At 40.1% G+C, this 19,717-nt stretch overlaps 1 protein-coding gene across 4 annotated transcripts in view; it reads right to left on the reverse strand.

Moving 5' to 3' along the window:
• Window positions 1–5,214: 5,214 nt before the first annotated feature.
• The window catches only part of CD200 (CD200 molecule), a 15,310-nt gene continuing 807 nt past the window's right edge, over window positions 5,215–19,717 (reverse strand). For 2 of the 4 annotated variants that reach the window (XM_057371824.1, XM_057371823.1), the window contains exons 2-6: window positions 18,636–18,717; window positions 17,554–17,880; window positions 16,625–16,891; window positions 14,719–14,829; window positions 5,215–7,841 (exon numbers count right to left, since the gene is read on the reverse strand). In XM_057371824.1, the coding sequence (XP_057227807.1) occupies window positions 14,723–14,829; window positions 16,625–16,891; window positions 17,554–17,880; window positions 18,636–18,693 (759 nt within the window). In that variant the 5' untranslated portion in view covers window positions 18,694–18,717 and the 3' untranslated portion in view covers window positions 5,215–7,841; window positions 14,719–14,722. Of the gene's footprint in view, window positions 7,842–8,390; window positions 8,506–14,718; window positions 14,830–16,624; window positions 16,892–17,553; window positions 17,881–18,635; window positions 18,718–19,660; window positions 19,706–19,717 lie in introns of those variants that run through there. The other 2 variants (XR_008965715.1, XM_057371825.1) reach the window with 2 other exon arrangements.

Consider the following 19,717-nt stretch of genomic DNA (forward strand, 5'->3'; position numbering starts at 1 on the left):
CAGGATGTGGAAAAAACAAGGGGCTGCTGGAAGCTCAGTCTCTGGAGATTAGGGATGAGAAAAAAACACACACTGAAAATTAGGATTTAGTGAAAAATTGTAATTCCTACCCCAAGTTAGGGCAAAAAGGTGTCATTCTTAGTAGTTTTCTGCACTACACTGCTTCATGATATGTAGAACAAACAACATGAGAAACAAAAGCTAAATCTCCACATTAACACCAAAAGATTTTTTCCAGCCTAAACTCATTGGATTTACACAACTGGGTTATGTCGCATATCTTTCTTTTAGCATTGCATTTTCTATTTTCATGTATTTTCTTCACAGGAGACCCAGTGTACTGAGTATTTCTCTAATGCCTACTAGGAAAGGCTAAGATCTCTGATAAGTAGCAAAATCAGACATTTTCCTACTGCAAGCCAAAATATCTTGGATAACTTGGACTCAGTGCACACACAGAGAACTGTTGGAAGCAAGGACACCACAAGGTGGGAACAAGATACACACAGACCCTTTAATTCTGTCCGTCACCTCAGTTTATCTTTCTAGAATGTGAAGGCTCCTTGCTTAAATATTAACCAAACCCTAATTTTCTGAATATACAAGTAATTCTGTTTATCAGTAGAAGATCTTGTCTAGGGAAAAAAGCTACTTAGAGTTAAAGCTGGAGTAATCTCAGGATTTTACCACAGAAGGCAGCAAATGGCACAGTAAGGTATTAGTTTCCTGTATGTATGTATGTATGCTCATCTTAAAACAGAGGGCAAAATATGGCTACATGTGCCCCGAGAAGGAATCTGGAGAATTCTTTCAGTTTTTCTGCAAGACTAAAACCCAAATATCTGTATTTCTACATATTTCTATTTGATCCTATTATCTAGAACTAATGACATTTCTAGAACTAAAACCAAGCACACAGAAATCATCTTGTACATATGAGAATTTGTGTGGGTCTGGTTTRGGATGTTTTAGCACAGAAACCACCTGGAAACAGGCGAGTTCATACAGGCAGCAAAAATCTGAAGTCCTGCATCAGTTTTCTGTAACCACAGACTTTCCAGAGGGAGGGGCTCTCCTGTACTTCAAAGTGCAGCTGGCCTCTGACTTTTTCTCCCATCAAAATCTTCTCCATGACAGAAAAAAGTGGTCTCCTTCAATTCCTCTTCACAAAAGTAAACCCTTTCTCCCCTGCAATCCTCTGTAATTCCCATTATCATGTCTGCTACTTGCTGCAGCTCCTCTCCTGCCCTGTAGTCCGGTGTTGTTATGTATTCCACAGAAAGTACCTTCTGCCATTTCAGTGAGAAAGGCAAAAAACCTTTGTTTATACAAAGTTGTTTATACTTCTCCTATTTTTGGAAGCAAAAATTCTGGCAGTGAAAATGGCAAAGCAGTATTTTCCAGTCAACATTATTTACACTGTAACTGCTACACAAGATGAATAAACTCTTAATTTCAAAAATATATACGTGTGCCAGCAGATGAAAATGCTCCGTAAACAGCTAAATCATACCATATCTGAACTAAAGCAGTCAGTGTTTTGGGACAGAATTCTCAAATGGGACAGATTTCTCCAAATGTCTGTTCAGGGAAATTTACTCTGAGAAACAGCTCCAAGCCAATTATTTACTCAAAGGGATATAAATGTTTTTAATTCTAAAACTCTTTCCCAAATATTTCAGCAGGAAAGGCTAACAAATGTGTACCAGTACAACCAGTTAGAAATACAAAATACTAACTACATGAAAGCTGTGCCTGCCTAAGCCCACTCCATAACATTGTGTGGTTATACACACAACATCCAAACAGCCACTCTGTACACATTTACAAAGCAAGGATATAAAACTGAGTCTGCTTGGGCTACTTCAAGAGTAGAGTTAAACAACTGAGCAGAGGATTTACTGCTAGTATTGAATAATTTGTCATATTATCCACATGTACAAATTAGGCTGACAGAAAAGGTCATGCCTATTTTTTACCACTTAACCCCTCAAATTTTCAGACTTCGTAAAGGTCCTAACAAACAGAAGAAACAATTGTGCAGTTTCTGTTCTCTCTTATATTAAAATATCAACTTTTCAACTAAAACAGAAAAGTCTGAGGAAAGAAGACCTTGCAGCAGGAAACCTCACTTTAAACACAAGAGGAAAATGTCCTGAGGACTTCTTCCAGGAAACCAGAAATCTCTTCCAGTTGATTCAGTTAGCTGCTTACATGCACCATTAGAGATTTCCACATCTGATCTTTCTCAATGGCTCTGTCTTCCTTGGTTTTAGCATAACAATTTTTCAGGGTGMCCCTACAGCTTTCTAGGGTTAATTTCACCTGTAGGTTCTTCATATTTGCTAGATTAACATGYAAAGCTRTGTCAGATGGAAGAGGGAAAAYATCCAGGTTGCMGAGCAGARACACAGCTCCTACTCCTTCTGGGARTGAGATTTTTCCCATAGATGGAAGTGCTGTTTGCATGCAAAAAAAACAAAGGCATAATAAGCTATTTTTTTTGGACTGTTAGGCACAACATTCATCCCACAGTGGAGAGTTTTCTCTTGCCCAAGTTTAATAACAGATTAACATTTCTCRGAAAAATTTGGTCTGCACAGTACACAGAGCCTGAACACAGAAGGACAAAATCAGGAGGAAAGAAGCTGAAATCAGGAACATTTTAAGAGTTGATAAAATAAAATATAAATAATTCTCTCACTGTGTATTTCCTTACCAAATTACATTAAGAAACTCTTGCCAGAGCAGGCAATCTGTCTGATCCATACTTCATCAGCCAAAGACCAACCTGCTTAATCTCTGTCTCATGTAAGGAGTGGGAAACTTTCTCTTGTCAACCACTATACTCAGCTACATTGTTTTCCAGAAGTAATTTATTAGGGTGCAATTAGTAGGGAAATACATCTCTTCCTCTTCCTCTACCTAAACCCAGATTAGTAAGGCTGGGGCTGCAGTCCTATTCTTTATTTCCCAGTTCTGCTTGCCCAGGTGGCCAGACTTCCTTCTTGCAGGCAGAGTGACTCAAAGCATCAAGTTCACATTATTACCGTCTCCCAGGATACTCACTGAACATGGTCTCAAAAATAACCAATTTAAGTGCTTTCAACTTGAAGCTGGAAGACTTTTAGGCCTTTTCTGTGTGAAAAAAACACTGGTCATCAACATGCAAGTTCTTGTTCAGTGCTGATTCTACTGCTAAATTTAAAGCATGTTAAGGAAAAATAATCCAGACAAAACCCCACAATACATCCTCTTAGCTTCTAAAATTATCCTGCACTTTCTTCCTTGACATCTTGTTTGAGAGTAGCTGCCACTATGCTTTTCAATCAAACAGCATTTTAGTTAGCAGAGCAGCAGCCCAGAGACACACAAGTGAAGCAGGCAGGCACATGGCATGGCATGAGATGGAAAAAGTCACCCAGAATAATCCCAAGTCTACTTCTCAGACCTGGAAACATTGTGCAGAGGCACAGTTCATGGGTTGGTGAAGAATAAGGAAAGGGTAAAGGAAAAAACACAAGCATGCATTCACTACTTCAGAGGTACTGGAGCAGCTGCCCAGCCTTGGGCTGGATGATCRGTGGGCAATGGGAAAACACTCAAAACACCCAAGGGAAAAAGGAAATGATGTCATTTTTACAGAGACATCAGTAGTGGGGTTTTTTGTTTGCTTTCTTTGTTTGTTTGGTTTTTCTTTGCAAACTCCATCTTTCTCAGGAACCCAGCCCTGGGCACTGGTGGTTTGAAACCCTCACAGTGGTCATGCATAAAGTTGTTATCTCTCACMGACAATTTACCTTCCTGTCCCTTATGTCAGCACAATTCAAGACATCCTTGAGCACGTCAGGGACAAAAGCACACAAAGAGAGGAGACAGCTGTAGAAAMTGAACAATGCACTGTGACTTGAAAACTAAAGCAAACATTTTTGCAGGTTCTGAGGACCAGGCTGTCAGCCAAAAAATTAACCTTTTATAGATTTTACAGCAACCTTGAGGTTTCCTTGAGGAAACATGCTATTCTGCACATGTTTACATTTTGTGACATTGAGGGTGGCCAATCTACTCTTTTTAAGGCCACTCAACTCCGCTACCAGACTTCAGCCCCAGCCTGAGCCACCTCAGCCCACACTGTTTGACTCCTGCCCTGCTCTGTCAGCACAACCCACTGAGAAACTGATGGCTTAAGCAGCCCTTGACCCAGCTCTACCAGGAGCTCCTGGGCCAGGCAAGCAGCTCTTCTGCTTTTGTGTGTGGTAAACATTGCTCTTCATTCTGGGGAAACTGCAGCTTGCCCTACACTGCACCCAGGGCAGCAGCACTGCAGGCTCGCTGCTTTCCCTCTGCCTGGAGAGGTAACCTGGCTCATCTGAGAGTGTCAGATTCTCAGAATTGTTGGAGGTTTGGATTGGAAGGCAGCTTTGAAGGCCATCCAGTCCAACTCCCCTGCACTGAGCAGGGACATCTTCCACTAGACCAGGTTGCTCAAACCCCACYCAACCTGGCCTTGAATGTTTCCRGGGYKGGGSMWYCMMYMWKKYYYYTKGSMAWCYKSMWYYKSMRGKTTTWACMMYYYYYTTKKWAAAWYYTYCYTWMMMMWWAWYYWAAWTKRMCCTCTTTTAGTTTAAATCTGTTATCCCTTGTTCTATCAGCACGAATTCCCAGGAGAAGAAACGACATTCTCCCATGGCTCAGGGTGAGGCACGGCAGCAACAGGACTTGCAGTTTTGGCCAACATCCAGGRGGAAGCTCTTCAGAAGCCATCAGCAGCAACCATATGTTTCCTTGAGAAAATCAAGAGTTTATGTTGCAATCTCTGGAAAACCTCTGGAAATCACTGGGTATGGTGTTTTAGCAACAAATATAGCTCAGACAAGCAATAAACTGTTGCCTTTCACTAGTGTTACAAGATCTAGGAGAGAATCCCATGACATTGAGGTCCTCTAGGGATACAGTAACATTGACACATCCTTTAAACTCTATTCAAGTTTCTCATYATCACATCTTTTAAGAAGAAAAGCGCAAGTTGGTGTCGTGAGAAACAAAAATTATTGTGGTTTCAAATCTCAAAAGGYCAGATATTACAGAGTACCCTGGGTCACCAGTGCTTTTCTCAAAGGAATTRTTAATGCACTTAGAGCTCATGTGTGATGCTTCTCCAACTGATTTATAACAGCTCACAAGCACTGTGCTACAAATGAAAGAAATGTGGCCTTATGTTCAAATTTGCTTTATTTGGTTTCTTTTCATCCAGGGAAACACAGAAAACAAGACAGATAATGTATCAGTAGAGCATGTAACTTTAGATWAAAAATTATTAGGTAAAAACCATGACACAGACAATAACTAAAAATATAGGATAYACTGTTTTGATTGACTGAAGTTATTATCAAATCTGAACTAAACTGCACCTGCTATGGTCAAAAACACTCCTGTAAATTTATCTCAAAAGTTTTGTTTAAAAACTTTTTTAAAAGGAAAAAATACCCCACAGCACCTTAAAAACCCCATGAACTTCCTCTTTCTGTACAGAAATGAAACAAAGTATAAATCAAAACAACTAAAAAGCCCAGCTTGAAAGGACACATTGCTGGTATCCCAAACAATTATGGAAAAGATAAAAGGACCAGTTGGTGTTTTGGTTGGATCAGATTTTTTTTTTTATTAGAAAAAGTGAAATATATAAATAAATAATTTATATTGTCTTACAATAGTAGAGCAAATGCCACCCTTCATGTCCTCAGTAACACAAGCAAACACACATAGAAAACTTTTTACCAGAGTCTGGAGAGGCCACTGCTCTGGAAGCAACAAAACACTTATTCTGAGAGCTGAGTCCTAAGTTTTAAATCTTCATTGCTGATGTTTCAGATTGACAGCTTGTACCCTTAGTAAACAAATGACACAAAAAGCACAGTCCAAAATGCACTGCACTCTGGTGAAATGGAACATTTCAGATGCTCAAATGCTCATCARAGCCAAAAGAAAAGAGAATACTGTTAGTGATCCAACACAACGACAAACATTCAGACAGAAGGAAGACTGAGAAGCACCTTAAATATAAGCACTCATCAGCTGAACAAAAAATCATCAGTGGAGCCCCTGCAGTCCTCCTGTCTGTCTATCCTGTCAGTGAAATGGGCCACTGAGCAGGCACACCCAGTGACAGGCTTTTTTTAGCAACCTTCACCCTGTGGGGCAGGCACAGCGCCCTGTGAAGGTGTTCAGAGGCCGTCATGGTTTAACCCCAGACATCAACAAAGCACCACAGAGCTGCTTGCACAACCCCCAGGAGGGATGGGGGCTGTCGGAAAGGTGGTGTCTTACTAGCTTCTATCAGGAAAATCAACTCTGTCCCAACCAAAACAAGCTCAGAGGCAGAGGGCACCTGGAGACTTCAATCCCTCACAAGGATGAGGAGCTGCAGGGCAATGCCCAGTGCACAGCTCTCATAAGCAGCCTGCTGCTTCACAGCAACAGAGGGTCTGGAAACTGGAGCTGTAAGCCTGGAAATGGCCAGATCAGCRGGCTTGGGCAGGCAGTGATGAGCAACCTGGGGTGGTGGGAGAGGAGCTCCAATCTGACCTGGGACAGGAGCAGAATTAGGTCCCAGCTCCTAAGAATAGGGCAGTGTCTTTATCTGCTACCAAAACCATGAGAAATCAGTAGCTCAGTCTCTGTAAACTGAAATCACAGCTGGTACCATCACGGCCCCAGCAGTGACACTGAAGAGCGAGCTCAGCATGTGACATCCCACCCAGTGAGCTCCAGCCACAGAATAATGGCTTTTGGCCGTCTAAGTGATTTAAAAAGACACAAKAAACATGGATGAAGACAGGGAAGGTTATTCTGAGYTGTGCATAAGATGAGCACAAAAGCYGYTGACAAAGTCCATGAGTTTTGGCAGCTCAGAAAGGAGTAGGATAGGGCATTAACAGGAAAGGAAAGATGGAGAAGACAATGTTTCCACTACTGGCCTTTGTTTCCATCTCCTCTTCACTTACATATTTAACCCCACCACACACATCCCCAAAAAATACAAAAAACCCAAAACAAAACAAAACAAAACAAAACAAAACAAAACAAAACAAAACAAAACAAAACAAATAGAATCAAACACTCCAGGATTAGAAAGATGCAAATAAAGTAAATCACATATATTACATAAATTACTTACAACTGTTCTTTCTAAACTGTGGCTGCTTCTGCCTTTATTTAGTCACCTGCTTGGAGACCTATTGCTCTTCYCCAATAATTTTGATTAATTTGGTGTGGTTTGAGTCCTGTGATTTTTACATCCAGCAGGTCCTTACAAGATAGAGAAAAAGGAATTGGAATAGATGGATAAAAGAAGAAAAAACAGATGACAGGAAGAGGGTGATGAACTCAGAGTTCATAAAATTGCAGACAGATGTTGGCAAAAATGAAATCCCTCTGTACTGCAAGAGCAATTATGCACTGCAAGAGAATCCCCAGGAAGTCTACAGCACTTCTACCTGTGGATGTTTTCAAAACTTAACTGGAAGAAGACAAATATATTTTGCACAGCAGCAGAATCAAGAGTGGCATGGGCAAAGAAGGTTCTGCCTGGCAAAATCTCTGGAGAGCAGGCAAGTGTTTGGCCTCCAGTCCTCCTGTTTAGGATTAAGGGCCTAGACCAGATAACAAATGTTATTTCAGTTGTTTCAGCCATCAGCTCAGCTTTTAGACAGGGCAGTGTTATGATGTTTTTTCCTTTTTTTTGTTGCTTCTTTCCAGCCACTCAAGTTGCTACATGTAATATCGATTTCAGGATGCTGGCTTCTAATGACCTGGTAGGTGGACAGAAATCTTCCAGGACCCTAGAAAACACAAAAACAACCCCAGGAAAAGATAAGTCATGGCCATTGTGTTGCTGYCTCAGGTTTTGCTTAACAGTGTGGYTGGGACAGGAGGAAGAGAAATGTGCAGTGGGGAAAGTGGGAAGCAAGRGTAACAAAACCCTTTGGTGTACAGCTGTAGGACCTTCCCTGCTTTTTTAATTCTGAAAATCACACACACTGCAGAATTCAGGGTATGACAGTGAGATAAGGGATATACAAAACCCTGGAAGGGTTTGTAAACTGTGAAAAGTAAACAAACTTTCCTCACTGGTAATAATACACCAATAATTAATTAACACATATATATTGAGTATATAAATAGCTTGATACTTCAGAATGTCATTCCTCATTCAGATGTTTGAGAATCAGTTTGTAACTCTACCTTTACATGGCTTTGAAGACGATAATAAAATATCTGGCATCTTTACTTTTAATGTAGAAGAGTATGAAAGAGGTTCCTTATCTAATAATCCTGCATACAGTCAAAGTATTTAATATTTTGGAATTGAGTATGTACATAATTCTTACCAAGGAAGTGAATGAGAAATTGAAACAGCGAGGCAACTATTCACATATCACAGGAATTCTATTTTTTCTCCCTTTCAGCTGCCAGCCATTTTATTTTCTGGTTATAGACAAAGCCCTATTGTTGGAATGAAAAGGAGAAGAAAGGACCAGAAAATTACTTCATAATGAAATATGAGCACAAAAATGATGTGAAATTGTACTAGTCACACATACTAAAAGTCTCCCTGTTTGCAAAAGAAGGATTTTAGCAGCACAGACCTCAGTGCCTTCCCTTTAGATGGGCAGGAGAAACTCCAAGATGTTTCCTACTCCACTACCTTCATCCTGTTGGTAGCAAAACAGGATTTATTTCATCCTTCCAGACAAAAACTCCAGCTGTGGCCCAAGAGACCARGAGTCACCCATTTGACCTTCCCCTCCTTCTTCCTCTGCAACTCCCTTTTCCTGGCCCTTCTAAGTGGAAAGCAGGATAAGGAACATTCTTTTTCCAGTAAAACACGCTGGAAGAAAACATGATGGGGAAATGAACTAAGCACCAGTCATCCCTGTCCTTCACAATGAAAACAGGGAGCACTAAAATGTGGAAATCTTGGAAAAAGTGCCCATTCTCCCTCTCTATATGATACAGACCACAGGGTACTGCCAGGCATGTTTCTGTGTAAAATTAAATGGAATTAATAGGAAACAGGAGCTCTCTGGAAGCAGTGTGGAATTAAACCCAGAAAACATCCTCACTTGAGTTGCAAAATATTTATGTCTGTGGAAATGTGATGGGCAGCCTGATTACCCCTTCACTGACATTTTTGTCATGAGGGTTGTTTTTTTAGTCCCTCCTCTGAGCTCTATTTAGGTCTGTTTGGCTAAACTGTTTTTAGACTGTGGCTTTTGTGGGTTTTGGGATTTTTGCTTGTTTGGCTTGGGTTTGGGCTTTTTCCTGATATAGTATTAAGGAGGGTAAAGGAATGAGGCTGTTGTATATTCACAGCTTATTTTTTCCTATTTTTCAGGAATTCAAAATAGGACAAAAATATGATTGCCTACTCACATTAAAGCCACACTTGAGAGGAAACCAAGGCTGCTCTAAAATGAGCCTCACCATCTGGGACATGATGGCCAGAAACCCATTCCTCTGTGAGCAGGGTGTGTTGTATCTATCTCATGAAAGAGGGAGTTATGTCTCGAGTTTATCATCTGAAAGTCTGGTWTTCAGCAGCCTTCTCTGGAAAAAATATTCTGAAAATTCTCCTAAGCCCAARCTGCTACTATATTGGTCTCAAATACTGAGTTTCTCACTAATAAGAAAACCAGATGTATGTCAAAGCAAATCCACTGAAGAAACATGCCTAGTCATAAGATAAAATAAGAACTGCCATCATTAATTGCCAAAGATTAGAAACTAAGCCTTCCCCAAACTGAATAAAAAGCAGAGAATACTGCTGTAAGGACTCTTCCAGAATTAATTACTATCTTTACTACAAATACAGCAGTGAAAAGTATAACTAAGCACTTGTTCTTATAAAGTTACCCAAATAACTGGAATTTCCTGTGTGACGTTTATTTCCCRGCCTTCCTGGACATATTTGGCCATCAAAATTTGTGTTTCTCATACCCACATATTATAGCTGATCAGCCAAGTTGCTATTTTACACTTACCAGATCTGATTCTATGCTATTTGTAGCAGCTATCAAACTTCAGAAGGCAATAATCGGGGCACCCTAAATTCCCACTCAGGGTATTAAGTGATCTCCAGCTCATAACAAAGGTATTTCCAACCTGTTTTGTAGTACTTGTGTAACATATGAAGCAAACTGATGTTGGGCATTTCTTTGGAATACAGATAGCAGGTTGTATTCAGACACAAACGGAATTGTAGAATCAYTAGGRYTGGAAAAKACCTCCAAGATCAGCAASTCCACYSTCTGAYTGAAMACCACCTTGYCAAGTAAASCACAGCAYTAAGTGGTAAAGACAATGCTGCTTGCATCTGAGTTCCATAAAATCTCCACTTGAAGGAAGACCTGACAGGAGAAAYACATTTCTATGCTGGTGCTTTCCGCAGAATGGAATTTTTGGTCTGGCCTAATCTCTTCTTCTATGACTCTTCAAGTTTTCTTCTTCCAGGGTAACCTATTCTGTTCAGCTTTCTTATCTATTCAGTGTCATATTCAATTGGAAGACCCATTTTTTCCCCTCTTATAATAATTTTTTTAAAACATAAGCATACTATTTGACTGTTTCTGAAGCTTTCCACATGGCAAAACCTGCATAAGCTACCCAGGAGAAATCAACAAACAAATTCTTAAAAAACAAACCAAACAAAAAACCTCATTCTGGCCTTTACATGCATTTGTGAGGTAGTCCTTCCTCACAGGTCACCACAAGCATCCAGAAAAAAWATGTATTTGTGTAATTTTATCCCTCTGCAGACTGCTACATCCTGAGAATTAATTATAAAGCTTTTTAATTGGCCAGGCTGAAATATGAGTATCCTGCAAGCTGTGAAATAGCATCCGAAGCTATGGAAAGCATTCAAGTGAAGACATGTAAATGACAGGAAAGTCACAGGGATTTGTGCAGGCAAACAGCCTTTATTTGGCTTCTCTGCAGGCACCTGGCTTGTTAATTGGACTGCTTTATCTTGGTGTGGTCTACAGTAAAGCTCTATTAGTTGAGTAAGAAATGAAAGGATTTAACTTTTTATCAGATGAGCAGCACCAGGAATCTTTAGACGTGGCTGAAGTTATGCCTGGTGATCCTTYRCAGCCTGCTCATTGCACTTGTACYGACTGACAGGCACAGCCAGGTTTGCCTGCCTACCAGACAGAGGGTGAGACATGAGTTTTCCAAAGCTTGTGTGTCAGCACTTGCCACAAAGGCTGCTCAGTTTGATTCCAAACAAGTGACTTTTCCACTCATGTTGTGAAGACGCTTCAGCTGGGATGTTTGCAGGGACAATCAAAATGTATGTATGCTCTGTAACAGGTACACAAGCCAAAAGCCTGAGGGATAGGACATGACCTTTCAACTCCTGACCTGAGTCCCAAGTATGTGCCATGAAGAGAAAGAACAAAAATAAAGGCAAAGCAAAAACTAACTACATTCTCAGGAGCAGAAGAAGAAACTTTGTCAGAGAAGTGTCCCCAGCCACCCAGTTAACAAACTGCTGCTTTACTTTCAAAACGGAGCATCTTGGCAAGCCTGGAAATGCTGTGCTTGTTATCTAGTGCAAAATGAAAAGAAGCATTGAGGCCCCAGACAGACCCTGGCATTCTCTAGCCAGAGCTATTAGCTCTGCATGTTGCTGTTACAAACAGCTGTGCCCAAAAGTACGTACGGAGGCGTTGCCCCTCATTCCAACAATSTGAGGACAACAGAGGATAAAACCAGAAAAGGGCTTTCTGCAAGATATTACTGCCTTTTGCGTGAATTGAATATGCTTTAAAAAGCATRAACATATTTTACAGATGATCAAGGGAAAAAACAAGTCACCACAACACCGGACTAGGATCCATAGCTGAGAAGTTTAGGGGATTTCCTCGTCACAATACTCGGGGAGTGGTAATGCACTGTAAATAAAATGGTGGAAATTACTGTAACTCCACAGATATTTTTAGCATTCTAAGGACGACAAGGAAAGAGACTATGGAATCATACACAAGATAAATTGTAAGTTACCCTTAGCCACCAGCAGAAAAGAGTATCCTGGGAGAAAAAAAAAATCAGATGGTGACAGGTGACAGAGTGATCAAACTGCACTACCATTGAAATTTTACAGCAAACTAATTAATAATGCCTTCAGGTAAACAGATGTAAATTAGGAACACAGAGTACACATTTCCTTAAGATGGCTGCTGTATGAAGGAATATGTTCAGCTGGGCAAAATTGCTCTGGATGACATAATGCTGCCTTTATTCAAAAATGATCCAGGTCAGTGCATTATATTTTCAAAACTGAAAACCAAAGAGCAACTGAAAAGATACAGACTATGACTGATAAAAACCAGACTACATTAAAAGAAAAGAGACTCAATGACTTACAAGCTCACAGCAGATGTCATATGCTTGCATCAAGAGTTAATCAAAACCCATGAAAAATGGGAAGGAACACAACTGATGTCACTCAAATCCTGCTTCTCTTGATAAACTTTAATCCAACAAACTCACACACACTACTAAACGCTGTTCACCTAATTTGTGCCCTCTGCCCCAGTGGACAGGGATTTACRTTATGTCTTGACCTTGTGACATGTTGGCACATGAGAGGCCAGGAATCTYGATGTCTTCCCAGGCAGCAAGACATGAGATCCCTCTTCTCTTGGGGACACAGAGGGACTTCACACTTTGAGCCTCTAGCTAAGGAAGAAGAGGCACAGTGCTTTCAGTTGAAACTGATGCTTTTCTGTGTCTTCTGCCTTCCTTACAAGACAGAGGAGGGGGAAAGTTCAAAGTTTCTGTTCAAAGTTTCCCAAGTAATATGCAGGCTGTGCTGTTGTGCATCACAGTGGTGTCTCCACAGCAGTAAATCATGTCTCACATGGCACATGGCACAAGGACACATGAAACGGTTTGAGGGGTCCCAAGCTCGATACCTTGAGGGTGGTGAAGGGCATAAAAAAACTTGGTGTCACTGCCTGCTGGGGATGGCCCTGTTGTAAACTATTGCTGAACCCATGTAAGGGCTGCCCAGGAAACTGTTAATATCCCAGGGCCAGAATCATGCTAGGATACATATTAACATCCTCAGTCTAGTCTAAACATGAACAGCCTAGTCTTGCCAAGTAGTGATTCACTGAGCAGCACTGCTCCAGCTTTGGGCCCCAGTGCAGACACAGCATCCCAGCTTGGCTCTTCTCATCTGCCATGCAATGAAGGGGCTTCAAAACACTGCAAGGCAGCATCTGTGCTTTTTGGCACTCTCTTTTCCTGGTCAATCTCAGATCTGCTCTAGGGGGTGACCCCAGCTCTCTATCTGATCACCTCATCTCAAGGTCTCTCCATCACGGTATGCTTAGTACAAGCTCATTTGTGTTTTGAATGGTTGTTCTAGAACAAACATACATCTTTCTGTGAGCATTTAACTTTTTTATTCTGATCCTTTAAAATGCAGCATTTAAGAACAAATATCTTGCATTTTAACTCCCAGGTTGATCTGAAAATTCAACAAGAAATTTTATCTTCTGAACTGCTTATAGGATCAATGGAAGGTTCACATGCATTTTWCAATTAAGGCATTATATCTATTATATTATAACAGTAAGAACAGTTCATTTCTCTTCTCAGTGAAACTTTTTTGTCTCTGGCAGTAGCAGATGCATYAGGTCAACCCTCATTAATGGTGGATGCTATAAGTCTAAATTCACAATAGAGAGGTGTGATACTGCTTGAAATATTTCTTTATTTTTTTATCACATTATCACCCTGAAGAAGAATGTATTTCCTAAACAGTCAGGAACTGAGTTAATGTGTGCTGGAGTTTCTAACTACATCAGTGGAATGTAAAGCCAGACACAGGATTTGGATTTAGTTAAACAAGTGAAACTACCAATGACCATCAAATTTCTGTGATTTCTGAAGCTTATGGTGCCCTGTGTCCCCTCCCCTCATTCCCACCTTGCTAATTTTTTCCTGTTCATTATGTTACTAGTAGTTAAGACTAGAGAGTTGAATTGATCCATGACCAGGTTATTACACATGCAGAGACATTATGCTGACTACAATTTCTCCTTAATTAATCATTAGGAAGCATGCTCATGTGCCAAATTTGAGCACACTTTTTCATCACATTCTGTTGTCACATTTCATACCCTATTTGTCTTAAAAATTACAAAGATGGTGCCATGACCAGTAGAAAATGCTTTTCCTAAGGGGACATCAGTCTGCATGAGTGGGTTTCTCTCCAGCGTTCTCTTCATCTGTCAGAAATGGTCTGAGCATGCTACACTTTGTGAGCTTCCAGGAAAACGTGAAAGATAAATGAACTGCTTCTGCTGAGACTGCTACCTGAAAGCAAACTATGAGTAGCATGTCCTGCTCTGCTTGRATCCTCCCCTCACAATTTTCAGCCTTGGATTGTCCCTTGGCAGTGGGAAAACAACTCAGAAACTTACATGCAACTGAGGCAACCTCTAAAAACTTTAACATTTTATTACTATTATTAATTWATTATTTATTATTYAATAMATATTYATTTTATTAAATATTTAATTTATTTACTTCATTATTATTATGTTGTCCAATATGACATAGCCCCAGTGGTATCTCAGCAAAGTCTTATTCTTCTCTATTCTTTATTATGAGCTCTAAGAAAACCACACATCAGTGACTCACCACTTCAACTCCTCCTGCATGTTGGCCTCCTCCAGAAGAGCATAATCAGAACTATGACGACTACTAAAATCACCACAATAATCACCAGCCAAAGCAAGGACGATCCCTCCTCTGTGAAAACAAAACCACAAAAAACCCACAGCAAATTAATTCAGCTTATAGAGAAAAAAAAGCAAAACGAGCCAAGAGGTTGTCTGATTAATGACAGTGGTTCCTCTGATCTGGTTAAAGGTATTGCTAAGATACATGAAAGCAGCAATTGCTCAAAAGTGAGAGTAAACCTATGTATCTTTGAAAACAAAACTACCTGCCCACAGAAGATGAGAATAAAATGTTTCTTTGCTTTCTTTTCAAGGCAAAGAAAACTGCTGTTCCCATACCTGAGACAGTGGTTKGCATGCACACACAAGCACAACTTCATACAAGTTAGCTTTAATACTTTCAGAAGAGTTTTTTTTGCTCACTCAGAAAGTTATTATTTTTACTTTTGAACACTTAACGCTGTTGTAAAAACTACATTAAGTTTATTAAAAGAAGACAGACTATGTTTTGCTGCCTGCAAATAGCTCTACCCAACAGCTGAGCATAAATRTTCCTCCCTGGTGAGACATTAACCACTTCATTTGAGTGCCATTAATCAAAATGCTTATACAAATGCTCATTAGCTGGAAAACTGTATGACTCAAAAGTGTATGAGTCAAAAATTTGACTCAAGCCAAAACTATGATATCTTTTAACAGAGCTATATTGAACCATTCCTTTGAATTTCTTGTCCTTTAAAATATAAGATTGTTAAAACAACAAGCTGTTACCTGATTTTTTATCCACTTAGCAAGAACTAACAACAGTCTTAGTCTTCTGCTTCCTGAGAKACACATTTTCTTTTTAAAAGACCAAAACAAAAGAATATTTGAGACAGGACAAAAAGATTTAATATGCTTTTTCAATTAATGATATTCAGAATTAAGAACTAAATTTCTTTTGAATGTTTAGAGAAAAGACATTAAAAGTCAGACCCTTCTCTTTACTACTATTCCTTCAACAATCACTTCTTGAGCATGTAATTTCAGTATTAACCCACAGCTATAAGCTGCTTTTCCTGTCTTGATAATTTACAAGTGCTCTTCCCTTTAAGGCTCAGGATTTAGACACACATGAATTTTAAATCATCYAAGTCAATGCTCCTGTATGAACTAGGAATGGTCCTTCTGCTTTTAATGTTTCTGTTTCTGATCTGCAGAACCAGGGTGAAAGTCTTTCCAGCCAAGCAGAATGGAAGAAGAAATAAATTGACACTACAAGATATTCAGATGTTACATTAATGTATTTAAAATTTCTGCAAAAACCAAATGTAAATACTGTCAATTGACCCTCTCCCTGAATGCCTGAAAGTACTATTCCTCCCTGACCATTACTTCAGTGGACATGTGCCTTAGCAAARCATCAGAGAAACTGAAACAAAACAGGTTAAATACAACAAAACACGTAGTAAGTTGAACAGAAGCATTTTCAGAGATATATTCAGAGATAGTTTGTTATGAATTTCAAAACTTCTGAGTTCATCAAGCAACCCACAGAGTTTCTACTCATCTAAATAAATATCAACTGACATATTTGTATTTATGTTTAGGCTACTGAAAAAAATTATAAAGGTCTACATGAAAGCGTAAATTCACCTTGCTGCAAAATGCATGGTGCTTCCAAACCCTGTATCTCCCCAGCTGATTAGTCAGCCTTTTTTTCCCTCTTGGATAGAACTCCAATATATTATTATCTCAAAGTTGACAATGAATGCAAGTAAGATATACATCTTATTCCCTCCTCTTCCCAGAAGATTTCTATCCAAACACACTGCTGCAAAACATGGAGACCAAGAGAATGCTAACAAGTTACTTGCACTGCTCACCTCCTTTTAGTTTCACAGGCAATTCAATTTTCTCATTTGTGTTGCTCACTCTGCAGGTCAGATCCTGTGCACTGATGCTCTGAATGTTGTGGATTTCCAGTTGACTGGTGATGGACACAACCCCATTCTTGTGCTTGACTGTCGTTTGTGTAGGAGTAGAATTGAACAGGTTGGTCCAGGTGATGGTGGGCTCTGGGAGGCCATCAGCGTTACATATGGCTATCAAATGATCTTCAGAAATGTTGTAATGGACAGATGCATTGAGACCTTCCAACAAAAAATGAGACAAGTCATCACCACAGTGAGCACCTGGTCATAAGCAGCAGCAGCAGTCTAACCATTACAAACCAGAGCAAAGCTTATCGGATTCACACTGAGCCCAATGGCAAGGAATGCAGAAAGAGCTCCTTGGGTCAGGYCCCCTCTATGACTCTGTACTTCTTTCCCCATACTGAAGCATTAAAAGATTTCTACCCCAAAGATTCCACTCAATGTGAAATCCAAGTAATTAAATTAATCTGTTAAGTGAAATAAGTTTTTGGTCCTCTCTGCTAATTCCCTATCAATAGTGGGATTTGGCAGAGCAGCTCACAGCACTGGGGTTGTACCTTGCCCTAAAAGGAAAATGCAACGGGCAATGTTGGTTTGGCCAAGTTCCAGCTGGGACTGACCAAGGACTTACAAAGATCTCACTCCTTTCTTTCCAGCTGCTACTGAATACAAGGAATAACAAACAAGAGCCAATACAACCACAGTAGTCTTGAATGTGACTCAGAGAGTCTTGCTCACAGCAGTAGTGCTCTGTTTCTACATCATGTTTCACCAAGGGATGCTGCTATCACTCAGTTCTTGAATCTGCTCAAGGAAATGCTGCGGGTGAGAAAACACCTCTTATTTCACTAGAGACATATCCCTGCAGAGRACCTCACCAAAAACACTCAGGCAGGTATCTCCTGAGATGGGGCCCAAAGGGTAAACATTGAAGAGGCACTTGTAACATCCTGAATCATCCATTCTAGTGTCCCAAAAARTTATGCTTGTCCTGTTGAGTTCCAGACTTGTGAAATTCATTCGGTCTTCATAGGGCTTGTGAATCTTTAGTCCGTTTAGTTTACTGTATGTAGCTATATTAACGCGTGACTCTTCTGAGTCCTTTTGCCATGTCACTTGCAGAACATCCATGGGGAATTTCAGGGCACAGCTCAAAGTCACATTGTCACCCATCTTCACTTTTCTGTGCTCAGCCTCCACAAGCACTGCAATGACAATAAGTATTTAGTGAAAAGGGCAGATTATCATACATATTCAGAGCCTAATGTGGATTTTAAGGCCTGGGTTACCCACAGACACAACAACCCCTTCAGTTACATATTTTTTCTATGGTTTTYCTGTGCCTAAAAGTCCCTCTCGTGCATACTCCTATAAATCAATGTTATGCTGATTTGCATTGGCTGAGGCTTTGACTTCCTTCTAAGCTACTTAGAAGAAAAAATTACTTACCCTGTTTCTGCACTCATCTCTGTGAACTTCTTTCTTTAGTTTTACTAAATCAGCTCATTCTCAGCAATATTCTCAATTTTTGTTTCCTAAGAGCTAGAGGAAGTTTGAATGCATATGGGAAATACACACCAAGCCATTATCAGAGAAGTAAACAGCAAAATGGCTTTAAAAGACTTTCTGAACTGTAGTTTCAGAGTTCACAGTGCATTTGAGATGGAGGGAAGGCAAGAGACACCCCTGGGAAGCTGTGAACTCAGGTTCAATGACACAGCGTCCAGTGYCATTGCAGATATGGGATGCTTCTTGTCCCTCCCATCTCTAAATGCTRCTGCAGGAGGTTTTGGGTCCCCAGTACCAGTTCTGTGGTTCTGTCTCAGCTCCATGATGTGTCAAACAGCACCAGCAATCTGTATTTCACTTATTTTTGTCTCTTATTCCGTTGAAGCCTTGGGCTTCTAAAAAAACCAGTTCCCCAAACATTTCCAGGCAGATTCCAGGAAATTCAACTTACCATTTGCCTTTCCAAACCCAGAATATGCCAAACACAAAACCAGAACTCGTAAAGTCATTTTGGAAGAGAAAATCTGCTTCCCCTGAAGAAAGACAAGGAGAGATGACAGGTYATCTTCTGGTGATATCGTGCATTCGGGGTGCAAAGATTAACAGTAAGTTTCTCATATGAAAAAGAAGGCAGCTCTGGAGTCAGACAGCAAGACTTGACAAGTCTAATTGCCATATTTCCTGGTTTGTCAATCAGTCTAGCAACAACACARATTGTAGACCTGCCTGGAACTGAACTTGATGTTATATTCGAGTGGAAGCATCGTTTGTAAACAATACCTTGGTAACACACTCTACGCACTGCTGAGTTTTTTTTTGGCCAATGCCTGCAAAAGTAGCTGATGCCTCTTGGGACCATCTTCTGACAAGAATGTAAGCAAAACCCAACCTTTCACAATATATTTCACAACATGYGAAACATTAAAGAGAGACTCAACTACAAAGCGTTTTCTATATTATGCAGGTTAAAAAAGGAGGGCTAATAAATCAATAAATAAWAAGAGGAAATAACAGTATTTAAAACCAAAAAGCAAGCAAACTTGTATACGCACTACATGCACACACAACCAGTAGCCTGCCTTTAAATTTTAAACACACTGTGCCAAAACAACTCTGCAGTTACCAAGTACGAACACAGATCAAGTATTTACATGTAAAATCAGAAACAAGAATGCATTGGTGAAGAGCCCCATGAATAGAGTTTGCATAGTCAGTTTTTTGAGCATGCTGTAAGAAATGCAGATAGATACTGCAAAYAGAAATAGATAGAAATCAAGGGCCAGCACAGCAAGCAAAAACTATCGAGAACTGTTTATAAAGCATTAAAAGATGTGCGACATCTGCAAGCAAGCAGAGTTTTCGGTAACAAACTTCTGATTTACTGCTTTGGTGTTATCGGGCACACCCGGGGTGGCTACAAGATTCCACACAAGGAAGAACGAGGCTACACCGCGTAGGTACACACAGTAGCCATACCGGGCACCGAAAGAATTAAGTTCCTTTAGGTCACAAGCCAAATAATGGGTACTGCAG

Source organism: Malurus melanocephalus, unplaced genomic scaffold, assembly GCF_030028575.1.
Source record: "Malurus melanocephalus ecotype Western Australia unplaced genomic scaffold, MMel_1.1 scaffold_159, whole genome shotgun sequence".
Classification (NCBI taxonomy): domain Eukaryota; kingdom Metazoa; phylum Chordata; class Aves; order Passeriformes; family Maluridae; genus Malurus; species Malurus melanocephalus.